This window comes from Rhagoletis zephyria, unplaced genomic scaffold (assembly GCF_001687245.7).
Source record: "Rhagoletis zephyria isolate East Lansing unplaced genomic scaffold, Rhagoletis_zephyria_1.1 Rzeph_scaffold_05553, whole genome shotgun sequence".
NCBI lineage: Eukaryota > Metazoa > Arthropoda > Insecta > Diptera > Tephritidae > Rhagoletis > Rhagoletis zephyria.
In genome coordinates, this window is record NW_016162636.1 from 1 (window position 1) to 13,648 (window position 13,648).

At 38.0% G+C, this 13,648-nt stretch overlaps 1 protein-coding gene across 3 annotated transcripts in view; it reads left to right on the forward strand.

Annotated features, from left to right (window-relative positions):
- Nucleotides 1-9,532: 9,532 nt before the first annotated feature.
- LOC108372220 (tetraspanin-6-like) overlaps nt 9,533-13,648 on the forward strand; it is a 20,941-nt gene continuing 16,825 nt past the window's right edge. For 2 of the 3 annotated variants that reach the window (XM_017627865.1, XM_017627864.1), the window contains exons 1-2: nt 9,537-10,304; nt 10,437-10,604. In XM_017627865.1, coding sequence (XP_017483354.1) covers nt 10,245-10,304; nt 10,437-10,604 — 228 coding nt within the window. In that variant the 5' untranslated portion in view covers nt 9,537-10,244. Of the gene's footprint in view, nt 10,305-10,436; nt 10,605-13,648 lie in introns of all 3 variants that reach the window. The other variant, XM_017627866.1, reaches the window with a different exon arrangement.

A 13,648-nucleotide genomic window follows, 5' to 3' on the forward strand; every position in this document is an offset into this window, starting at 1 on the left:
ACTGTTGTTGGGTAGCTCGTTTCCAATGGGATGGTGACAAGAAAGTGGCAGACTTACGTTTTGATGATTTTGGGATAATCGGCGAATGGGGGTCCAATTGCTGTCAAATGAATAGACCAGGTTTTGTATTCACAACTTCTTTATTTTCCCCTGCACAATTTGGTTGGGGATTCGCCGGAAGAAATGTGACGGAACCCTTTGCCTTTGACTGAACCAGATACAAGATAAAAAAAAAGAAAAAAGAAAAAAGCCTTTTTCCTTATGTTTGGGCTCAGTCGATTTCCCTTTATTAGATATGGGTGAATATCGACTAACTGAATGTCGCCAGCTTTTAACCCAGTTTAATTATTTGGTTAAGATTACTTCCGTTCTTGCGAGGGCTGATGCGTGTGGTTCGCTCCGTGTCCAATTCGGGAAAGGAAGAATATTTCCTTAGCCTCGTGGTATGTGACCACCGATTCTTTTATCGTGTGTAAGTGTGTGCATTTCCCTATTGTCACTGTCAATTCGTGCCTATGCCGATATGATGGTTCGTGTCTTGGATAACATTGGTTACGTACATTCATCTGGCAATCCCCCCCATTTTGAAGTTTAGCTTTGACAGTTTTGTTATGTTTACATTTCTTATGATCGTTCTTATGTCTATTATTTGGGCAATAAAAATAATAGATCATTATCCCCCTCTCATCTTCAGCGACACGTTAACAAAAAAAATGTGGAGCGTTTAGTAGGGATATGAGAATGGTGGTTAGAATGCAATTCACGGGCTGTGGTTTGATCGACGTTAGACCTTACATCGAAATCGTTCCACATGATCTTCATCAACCCCATCCTGACTCGTTCAGTTCGCCTTTAAGCGCATATGTATGTATGTACAAATGCTCCGTCTTTCGTATTTAGTTTCAGTACGCATTACATAAGCTACGGTAGATGAAAGGCATTGGTAAATGATTTGGTTATGAAACTTTTCTTGTTTGCTTTGATCGATTTACTAGCAATGTACTGAGGATATAATATAACAAAACTATGGATATAACAAAACTAAACTTAATTAATTTATTCCAGCCGGGTACCCTGTAATAAGGCAGGATCAATGGAGTCTGGAGGCCCGCCATATATTCATCGAAATTCTTGAGAAGGCGAAGGTACTGACTAAGTTAACGTGTTGTGATTAAATCGGCGGAATAATTGCCAAGCACTCGGTGTTTAGCATCGATCAGTTCATATGAATTCGAACCAAGTTTCCGTGAAACATAGGCTCTAATTTTTGGTGGGGCTAGTTTTTGTGCATAGCCCTCTCCGGCCACAGACTGTTTAGGATTGGGAATGTACACTTCCGAGCCTATCTCGAAATGGCGTTCTCTTTTGCGGGTCAATGCCCGTTGTGCGGTTTGTTGATATTGTGCGAACTGTCTGTCTCGAATTTCATCAGCCAGAACTTTACGTTGTTCCACATCCTGGGTATGGTATGGATTTACATCCAATAATAATTTATATTCGTTTCCATCTTTCACATATTCACGACCGGTGTGCAGAAAATATGGCGTGTAGCCCGTGGCTGAATGCACTGAAGTGTTAATATCATGAATAACACGAGAAAGATGGTTTTCCCAGGAGCAGTGTTCAAGAAGATCAGCCATGTGAGCACGTAATCCAAGTTTTATGCTTTTGTTTGTCGCCTCCACCTGATTGGCTTGTGGATGGTACAAAGGGGTTTTCATGTGTTTGATATTATAATCGGCGCAAAGCTTTGCGAAAGTTTGACTGACGAATTGAGTACCATTATCTGATATAATGAGTTCGGGGCAGCCATTCACAGTGAATATATGTCGAAGAGAATTGACTACGGATATAGCGTTTGCACTTTTCATGGGCTGCGCCCAGACATATCGCGAGTAGCAGTCGATGGCTACGAAGATCCATTGGTTACGATTTTTAGACATGGGCAGCTTACCGACGAAGTCAATCGATAATTGACGACCCGGTCGTTTTGGTTCTCTATATTCGCCGTGAGGTGTTTTGGTGCTCTCATTACTTGGTTTAATGCGGTGGCATAGTTCACATTGCCGAACGTACTGGTAAACGGACTCATACATGTTTGGCCAGTAATAGCGTTGTGAGATACGTCTGTAAGTTTTCCAAACACCCTGATGCGAATGTTGGTTGTGGTTTTCATCGAGAACTTTGGCTCTCTCAGAAGATGGTACACAAAGTGTCCACAGTATTTCCGCACTTTGATTGGAAAATTTCAATCGATGGTATAGAAGGTTGTTTTCGATTTTGTATCTATCTAATGGTTGTTTTGAGGCCATGGCATGCATTTTGTTGTACCATTTATCGCCAGTATTTGGGTCAATGTTAATCACGGACGTGATTGGGGAAAGATTCACGTGAAAATCACTCGGAAGGTCAATTGGGTTTCTGCGAACGATGTTGAGAAGAGCAAAAGAACGAGATAAGGCGTCAGGAAGTTCCAAATGTTTTCCTGGTTTATGAATAATTTTGAGTTCGTATGGTGATAATCGGATCGCCCAACGACATAAGCGACCAGTTGGATCTTTGAGAGTTTGTAGCCAGCGTAACGCTGCATGATCCGTTACCACAACCAATTCACGACCCTCAAAATACGGACGAAACTTTTCGACCGCTAAGAGAACGGCTAGGCATTCCCGTTCGGATGCTGTGTAATTTTGTTCGGCTTTCGAGAATTTCTTTGAAAAATACTGAACCACCCGTTCATTCCCATCATGTTCTTGTACTAGAACAGCTCCCGCCGCGATCAGCGAGGCATCGGTATAAACCTTGAATGGTTTTGAATAATCTGCCATAGTCAGCACGGGAGTAGTAGTTAAACACTCTTTGAGTTTGAGAAAGGCTTGTTCAGCAGCGGTATTCCATTCAATGGGTCCTTTTCGGTTTCCTTTATACAATTCACAAAGGGGAGCTGTGATCTCCGAGAAATTTGGAATAAATTTACGGTACCAGCCCGCTGCACCAACAAACCGTCTGACTTCTTTTGCCGTTTTGGGCCGTGCGAATTCAACAATAGCTCGAATACGAGATGGATTCGCAGATAGACCCTCTTGCGACAAAACGTAACCCAGGAATTCCAATCGTTTACAGCAAAAATTCGATTTGGATGTTGAGATGGTTAAGCCGGCCCCAGCCAAACGTTTTGCAACAATAGCCAATATCTTAACGTGTTCTTCAAACGTCGAAGTGCAAATTATGAAATCATCCACGTATGCGAATGCATGTGGAACTAAATCCCGGAAAATTTTATCAATGAGAATGGCTAATGTGGCGGGTGAATTTCTCAACCCCATCGTCATGCGACGAAAAGCGTAAAGCCTGTTCCCGAATGCAAATGCTGTTTTCAGCTGGCTCGATTTTGCCAAGGGAATTTGAAAGAAAGCTTGAGACAGATCAATACTGGTTAGGTATTTTGCTGACTTTAGTCGTGCTAAAATCTGGTTAGTATCCGTAATTGGATAGGCATTTGGAACGGTGATTTTATTCAATTCTCTTGCGTCCAAGCATACGCGACAAGTTCCGTCTTTCTTTTTCACAGCCAGAATTGGTGACCGCCAAGGACTTTCTCCGATGGTCATAATGATGTCACGACTACGCATTTTGTCCAGTTCGGCTTGAACTTGTTCAGCCACGTATGGCGATACTGGATACTGGCGTTTCATGACGGGTTTTGCATCACCTGTGTCAATTACGTGTTCGATCTGATTAGTGACATTTAAGGGACCAGACACAGGAGTTGGATTAAAAAGTTTGAGAACGGCGTCCAACATTTGTCTTTGTTCTGGAGTGAGATTATGTGGAAGGCTGACGCTGGTCATTTTTGGTGTATCTATGTCACCGTCTAAACCGAGTGTGGAAGCGTCAATTGGCTCCAGATCACTACTCATAGAAGATACCTGAGCTGGTTCTTTCCCACTCCATTGGTTACAAAAATTAATAAATTCATCCGCCGTAACCATTTCAACTTTCGCGGATGCAACCTCTTCCGTATCACCTTTGGCTGTATTTTTTAAAAATCGCTCCACTTTGTCTTGGTTCTGCACCAGTTCGAAAAAGAAGGCCTCAAGGAAGGTCCGTCCCATAATTGGGTGTTTCAGTGAGATCGGAACGACAATAGTTGGCACAATTCGGGTAAGACTACCGACCGTATATAATACATTCACTTTACCAATGGCCTTAAAAGAGATCGAATTATCGGCAAGACCAATGGATGTTTTGGTAGGTTGCAACTGTCCCCATTTGTGCTTCTCATAAAACGTTTGTGATACGACTGTGACTTCGGCTCCACCATCGAGTAAAACCGTATGAGAATGGTTGTTAACAATAACCGTGAGATAATCGCGACAATCGTTCGGAATATTATAGGTCAAACATTTCTCTGAGATAAAGAAAACATCGCGGAGTCGTGGTTGGTTAACTTGATTAACCGCGTCTTGTTTGTGATTAGGGACGGGAGCTGAAGTAGGTTTGGTAATTGGTGGTGTTCGTTCAGAACATTTGGTTGATGGTTCTTTGCCATCCCTTTGAGTTTGATTATATTCGTTAAGAATCAGAGTAGAATTATTACTGGAATTCGGGACTGAAGATGTGTCGATTTGTAGAGGGACTTCGGTAGAATGAGGATTATTAGAGACAGTGGATTTAGAAAAAGTTATGGATTCTGAGTACGATGGGCCACTATTCCCAATCGACTCACTTATGCGTTTTTTGAACACGGGCATTGGTCCGACGTCACTCCCGGTCGTGTACATTTGTAGCATATCACCCGATTCGGTTGGGTTCGACACCTTTTGAAGTGATGACCCCACATGAGACATTTTGCACATCGTAAATTTTCGTCCCCCTCAACAGTGAGAAATGGGTCGACGATGGTTCCTGCTTTCGTGTCATTCTCATTTCGATTTGTGTCATTTTTATAATCACCGACTGGTTTCGAATCCGTACGTTTCTGAGATGGTTTAAAGGGTTTCTTATGCTTGCCCACGTATGCACATTCCCTGTCATCTGAGTCGGATCCAGGGAACGAAGCGGTATATTCCGAATGTGAAGAATCATCCGGCGAATCATGTAGTGCCGAAATTTCCCGTGGTTCTGATCGCTGTCTATCCGAACGGGTTCTTTCCGGACGGGATGTGGCAACAATGAACGAATGCGGTGCAATTCGCTGAGCGAACTCCCGCAATTGTTCTAACGTGTGGACTTGTCGAGTGTGGACGAGTTCACGAAGATGATCGGATAAGGTACCGATGATGATATCGAGGTGATCCCGTTCATCCAGGCCACAGGCATTACCCTGCAATTGGAATGTCAAGTCATCGATATGTTTCAACAGTGTTTGCGACCGTGGGTCGAATTTAATCTGCGCATATGACATTATTACTTGAGCCCGAGTATGTTTGTTGAGGAAACGAGCACGAAGTTTTGTGCAAAAATCCTGATAATCTCCGAACTTTCTCAGTTCGGTGAAATACCATTGTCGAGCGGCCCCCGTGAGTGTGGGTACCAAACGCGTAACCAATTCATGGTCGGGTACCCCGATCTTATATCGAAATGAGCCAATAATAGCCAAATAATCTTCAACCGATAGAAATTTTTCGTTTACGTGAACGCCATCGAATTGAGCACGTCCCATCCATGATGGTAAGCCTCTAAATTTCCTATCCATTGCATCCGCTTGGGCAGATTCGTCGAATATAGTGGCTTGATTTGGTCGTGATTGCGGTGGACCGGATAGCGAATAATTCGGATATAAATGAGATGGTTCATTAATTGGTTCTTGAGTATGAGACGTTCTAACACCACGGTAGGTATTGGTCATTTGAGTTTGTAAGGGTGACGGACCAACCAAAGAAACATGAGGAGGATCCACCGATGGTGGTATCCAGGTATGATTCAAGGTCGGTAAATCGAGATTCCTGTTTGGACCGACAAAATAAGGTCAAGCAAATCAACATTTACATAAACGGTTAAGTATTATTTGATTGGGAGCCATTTTCCCCTACATTTCTAAATCAAATTGAACTTTGTTTTTAATTTCTAGTAAAAGATAACCTTTTTTTTAATTTTGCACAAAGTTTGGAGCTTTGATTTTTAGAAGTTTTGTTATAGACGGTCCTATCTGCATACCTAAATATATGTATAAAATGATAGCGGTTTTTTAGGGCTATACTCAAAAGCGAGATAGAGTCCCGTCAAATTGTCGGAGGTTATATCTTGCATATATAGTCCTATTATATGCTACTAGAAATCTCGCTAGGCAGTAAGGTTATATATAAGTCGCATTTATTAACCGATTTTGTTCAAAATTTAAATGTTAGCTATGTACCTGTATGATGAAAAATTCTGGGTGGCGCTATAGTCGAGGTTTTGAAAATCCGTACTTTTTATACAATCTGGTTGAACCTCATAATACATTTTCATTTTATGATAAGCAGGTTTTGCAGAAACTGGACCCAATGGATGGCGTGTTTGATCTGCTTTGGCCCTATATTTAAGTTATACGAATTTAGTTTTCAGGTGGCTAAATGAAGGATGGGGTTAAGTATGCATAGAAAGATCGCAAAATTGTGTAAGCGCACCTTTGCCTGACGCCCTCATGCACCCTAAATGCGATCTTGCATCTACCTAGAAACCAATTGATAAATATTAACACGTACTGTCTAAATTCGACGTTCTTCTGTTATTTTACTTATAACATACAAAATTGCTTACCGGAAAATGTCCTGCTTTGGAACTTAAACGTGACTTCAATTTTTTATATCTTTGGCAGGACTTGGAATATACCCGATACATTCAAGTTTGGATATTTTCGATAATTTGATATATATCGATAACTCAATAAATTTCAAAAAACCTAAAATCCCTTAACTCAACTTCATAAATTTGTATAATTCCAAAATGTATATAAATTCTATAAATTTCGATACCTCGGTTAATTTTGATAGCTACATATTTTGCGAAAGCTATCGATTAATTTCTCTGGTAGCATGATAAAATTCGATAAGCAGTGATAACTCAATAAACTTACATAACCTTGAAATTTCGGTAACTCAATATATTTTGAAAATTTCAAAAACTTCGATTAACAACAGGCTAGTTAATATGTTATAAGCTAAAGGTTATATTTTATCTTTTTTCTATATTTATCCCTACCTATACCCTTTTTGTCATAATTACATTTATCTGTTTTCCTTTGCCTTTATTTTTATTCTTTCCTTTATCCTGGAATTTATATCTTTAATCTTTCATATACATACATACATATTCACCCTCTTTCTCCTTTGTCCTTAGAAAAGTAAAGTGTTCAAATTTATGTCTGCTTTTATCCTTTTCCTTCATCTAGGTGAATATGAAGATGAAAAGTGATGCCGTGATCATTCTTGTGTTGATCTTAATCTAAATCTTATTTTTAAACCGCTTATTTGCACGTTTTTGTTAAATTAATGTCATATGCATGTATAGTATAAGAATCACTTGTTTCCGTTGCAATCATTTCCGTCCCAACCATTTCCGTATGCATCATTTCCGTTGAATTTTCCAATTTACACCCAACCAACCAACCGCCGCTAAAGAAGTTTCACTTCAAAAATTCAATAGTTAAATTTTCTTACCTTTTCAGTTACTCTAATCCTTATGTATTTCCTATTGTTTTAATTTTCGTCATTATCTTAATTATCTCCTTTACTTTTTTGTCTTAATCATTATCATTTCTTTCTCATCATCACATTTATCTTTACTACAAAGTTTAGTTTCATATACGAAGTAAAACAAAATGATAAAACAACTCAAATTGAACAGGTTGCAACAACAACTATGTATATATAAATACGGAAATTTTCAAACGACGATTTTGACCGTAATTTTCAACCAATTTTGAAACCATAGAAACTTTCCTCATCTACAGAAAAATACCTTTCGAAAGATGTTCTCGGTTTGGAAATTGGTTCGGTAGAATCGCGAAACGAACGGAGACAAATTTATGTTAGCGTATTAATAAATAGATTGTAAAAGTGACGAATTTAAAAGGAAAGATCACGGCATGTATATCAATTGCTTCATTTGAACGATATTTAAGAGAACACACGACTCATTTACCAATGTACGGGAAAACATTTCATCCTCTGGGACAGCGAAGATTCTTGGCCCTGCTATAACAGAAAACGCATATATGTGCCCTTGAGTTTCCTTATAAGGACTTTTATTGACTTACGCATCGGAAAAATGTTGTAGTTGCAAGATCATAGAAAAAGGATACGCATGCTTGGCAGAGATCTTACAGGTAGAAATACGACCATTGGTAAAGCTCATGACATCGAAAGAGATTCCATATGGTATCAAGGCGATACTATTCTTTGCCCAAGTGCGAGGAGGTTTCAACTCTTTAGTGGTTTCAACTTAAACTAATAACACCGATGACAATTAAGTCTTAGGTAGGTTTTTATATCAGAATATCATTTTTGGGAAAAGTGCAGATAGAGGGTATTGACTATAAGCCCTCGATAATATCAAAAGTAATAAATTTTAAGTTAAATGATTTTTGAAGAACGGTTGCCATATGAACATAAGCCAATGCCAAAGTCCTCCCCTCTTTTTTGATTTTTTTTTTCGCACGCCTAACACTTTAACTTCATGGCACCAATTAATGAAATAGTTTGTATATACTTACATGTGTATACTACTGTATGTTCTTATTTAAATATTTTATAGCTTGAGTAAGCTTATCAAAATTCAAAATATAAACTTTTAGTTTGACGTATTTAAACAATAGTTGCGTTTGTGTACTCATTTCCAGTAAAATCCAGTAAAAGTGTTTACGAATTTTCATGTTTTGGCGTTTTCGTACGCAAAAACTTGCAAAGTAGGGGAAATTGAGAGAGCGAAAAATTACAGTTGAAGTTGCAAGTTTTTACTGGATTTTACTGGATAAATTTTTACTTGTAAGAATTTGCCAGTACGAAAATTAAACTAATAAGGAAACTGCTTGTGGGTTTTTATTATAAAAATTCACAAAATAAACATATTTCAATATAAAATATGTTGTTTTATTAGGAATATGCTGCGAATAAACAACCAATTTATCAGCTGTTCATGAAACTTGCAAATTATTACTGGAATAGCGTTCGCGTACTTTTTTGTAAATTTTTTCTATGAGAGCGAATTCTTAGAAATAAAGTTACTGGAGAGTTGCTGGCAAGTTACTGGATAATTTGTAAACAAACACAACTAATAGCTGCACAGCTGGTCTCTCGGTGACGCGCTGAAATTACAATGAATGACTGGTAACAACCGATAACAATGCAAATATATGTATGAGGTATATACATATGTACATACATATTAAGAGTAGGTATACAATAAAATAATCAACTGAACTAATGAGTCATTGTTAACGTCTGGCTTCTTTGTATGTAGGTTCTACTATATGGACTTTAAAATGCGGTAAAATGTTAATATCGATTTAATAATAAAACAAAGGATGGTTTTTATCGGATCTGATCCTACAAACTTGGAACTATTTATTATTGTATTAACTCTTTCAGTCCTTATTGATAACAAATAGCTGATGCGAGCCGGGTACGTATCTTCTTTAAAGACATATGAAGTCGCTGATCTAAAGAAGATAAGCAGAGATGATAGATCACTTAGATCCCACTGCCGGCAAAACGTACGTTTCTTTGCTGGCTGGGAATTCTTCAACTCCCGCGGCCGAAATTGAAGAATCTCGTTCAAAGTTAAAGAGCCGTAAAAAAAATAGCATGCTCGCATATTTGTGTAAGCCATTTATGCCGCATGTAGGTAATCTTCGAAGTGCATAGTGCGCATTATGCTAACGTATATGTATACATACATAAGTATGTACATAATGCACATGTGTATCAGGGGATTTCGAGAAGTATTTTAGTTGATCTGGGCGTTTTGCAGCGGCCAAACTCGGTGACTTCTGACGGCATAATGGTTTGACTTTTATGTCTGCAGACGGGCGTGAAATCATCAGTTACGGAAAGAATAAAAGTTATGGGAGATAATAAATTTACTAGTTTGAATTAAAAGTTATACAAAAAACAAGAACAATAAAAGAAATATGTTTAGTCCAATCTAAAAGTGTGCAATTAGCAAACAAGTATCTGAGTAAAAAAAAAATAATACTACTCGTAATCAGAAACTATTTTGAAACAGTAGATACGTAGTAAATAAACAACATCGTAATAAAGATGCTTTGTTCGACGCCATTACTCAGACACATTTTTTTGTGTGCCAACACACTTTGCTTGGTAAGTGCGTAACTATTGCGTGCGTTCTTAGATTTACACCCATTTTAAATTTCCTGCGAAATTAGCTGTTGTAACTATTTATTTTTTTATGTTTGGTTTTGCTGCTTAATTCTTGTCCAAAAATATTTACAGATCGTTGGACTGATTATGGCATTAATTTGTGCGCTTTTCATGAACTCGGTACAAAATACGCATTTAATATATTGCTTACTTGGATTAATGGTGGGCCTTGTAACGGCGCTGTCTGCATTGGTGGGCTATAAAGCTATTAAGCCGCCAAAGGCAGCGATGCTGTCGATGGTGAGAATGATAATATAGATATCTAGGAAGAAGCTCGTTAACAGTTTTTTTAACCAACTGTCTTATTAACTAGTAAACACATACGTATATATGGGTAACTTTTGCTATACATACATACATACATATGTACATATGCAGCTAAACCACTTTCTTAATTGAACTAAATACGTACTTATATCTTTTTTAACTAATTTTTCTAACTACATACATAAGTCCAAATCATTGCACAGGTAAAATTTTTGCCCAAAACCGTTACTCGGATTTCTCGACCGACTCGGCGAGGGCAATTTCCTTGTGGCGTGCGCCTTGATGTTGTCACACAAAGCGGAGGGACCTACAGTTTTACGCCGACTCCGAACGGCGATTGTATTTTTATTAAGCTGTTTTTAATGGCAGAACTACACTCAGAGGTTTGCCATTGTCCGCCGAGGGACGAACGCTGTTAAGAAACCCCCTTTTTTCTATATTTTTTTTGCGATGTTGCTTTTGACCAGGGCTTGCTTACCACGATTCCTCAAGCATTGCCAGATATCCTGGTGAGCTCCCTCTTCAAAAGAAGTTTTACCATTGGATCAACTTGTCAAATAACCTTAAGCCTGCCTGTAGCATCCAACCCTAATTTATTTTTCATGCAAGTATAGGNTAAAAAAAAATGTGTTTGCTGGGTAAATACACACATATCTCTTAAGGTTACTTTATTCACATATATATCATTGGAAAGGCCCAAGTGTCTTCTTTTTAAACCTGGCAATAAACCGAAACTCGGGTCATAATGAACTAAGTTACAGGCTTATATCGCCGTTTAAAGTACAAAACCGCATATCGTCATTCTGCAAAACCGCGTAACTGACATTGGCTGATAAAAATTGGATTTGCTCACATAAGATCTTGGCTCAATCCTTATCCATTCGTCCTAAAATATACTAGCCAGAAATACGACTGCTTTATAAAAAAGAGAACCATTTTGAAATATGAGTGTTTTTACTCTCTAGAAAATAATTTATTCAACCTCACATACGAGGTTTTGCATTGTGTTGATACACGGCTTTGTACTTTAAACGACGATATGTAAGTCCGCAATAGTACGAAAACTGGGGTTTTAACGGTAAATCAAGATTTTGGGGGTGTTTGGCAAATTTCATATTTCGTTTCTTGCTTTACTCGAAAAGATCTACCAGAAAATATACATAACTTCCCAGGCATTTTTTAGTGTCGCACAGTGTTATTAATCTTTACACATGACTATGTCGTAAAAGAGATTAGTTTGTTTTCGTCTAACTACAAACTCGCTATTTATAAGTTGACTTGTAGTGTGCTAATTAATATCCTTATTCTACTTATTTTAAATTAACTATTACCTACTTGACAACTATTTGGTTAGCATATATAAAGCCCATTAAATATGTGCTATTAACATACATATGTACATACATACATATAATAATAATAATAGATTGGCGCTTACACATAAGTTAGTGTTTGGCCGAGCTTTTCCTCCTATTTGTGGCGTGCGCCTTGATGTTGTCACACAAAGGGAAGGGACCTACAGTTTTACGCTGATTCCGAACGGCGATTGTATTTTTGTGAGAAGCTATTTTTCATGGCAGAAATACACTCGGAGGTTTGCCATTGCCTGCCGAGGGGCGACCGCTGTTAAGAAAAAACCTTTTTCTATATTTTTTGCGATGTTGCTTTGACCGGGGCTTGAACGCAGGTGCTTATGAGTGAAAGCGCGCACTGCTTACCACTACACCACAGCGGCCGACAAATAACTTAACTCAAATCCACGTCTTCTCGCTTTAAATAAAGATCGCTACGAAAAACGAAAAATCCAGATGTTGCAACCCTTGCGGAAACATGTGCAGCATTTCCAGCTATCAGTTGTTTTTCGAGGACAGCTGAATAATTACGAATTACGAGTTACAAAAATTCGGGTTCTAGAATTAGGGTAATGGTACTGCGTTTTTTTATTTAAAGCGAGAAAACATGGATTTGAGTTAAGTTATTTACAATAATGTAGCCGTAAATATACATATGTATATGTATGTATATACATATGTAACATATGCATGTTAATAGCGCATATTTAGTGGAAAGGAATTAAAAAAACACGCATCAAGTGCTTAAATGTTTATAATAAAATTGTTTGTTTTATATGTTTTGTAGGAAACGATGGATTCTGTTGCATTTGGGTCATTCCATTGAAAAGAGGAAAATGACATAAATTTAAATATGCCCTAATTATCTCTATTTCAGTAGTAACTTCTTTCTAAATGACTACATTTCATTAAGCTGTGGGCAAATATTAAAAAAATCAAAAGAAATTGTAATTTTTGTCTATGGAAACTTTTACTTCATTCATAATTACTTTACACCATTCACAAGGACATATTCCACCAATCCCAAATTTAAATATTTTTTAATATTCCTCTGAAGATTATATCAGCCTAATTTTTATTGAAGACGAAAGCGCATAGCTCGTATTTCACAACACAAATACATCGTTCGTGAAAATTAAGTTATTTGGCTAAAATTCATCATTGAGTGCACAAGGGTAAGATAGAATTCTTTTCAGTGTGCCAATAGTCACATTCATTCAAATGAAATTGAGAAATCGTTTGGTATTTTTGTTAAAACAATTTTATACATTAGTTATCGTTCCATGTTAAATAATATCTTTCGCCGTTTATAGGTTTCGATAGTTAAAATTCACAATTGATGACACAATGGAATGGCCCATTTTCAATTATAGCAGCGGAGTAAGAGCGCGCTATAGAAATGAATTCACTAAGATATGCGGAGATGTCGCGCATAGTAACTATGGGCGCATCTATATCTGCTTCTGGTTGGATTGTTGAACCACAAGCCAGAATTCCTCCTATTCCTGAAGAACTGATTCTCAATCCAGTTAACGCAATAACAGCTTATTCCAAGCCATTGAAAATATGCATTTTTTTAAATCCACCATCTGTTGCGCTTGCTTCTGCCTTCGGCCGCGTCTAGGGATTATAACCATGGGCGTAGCCAGGTAGGGGCGGGGGGTG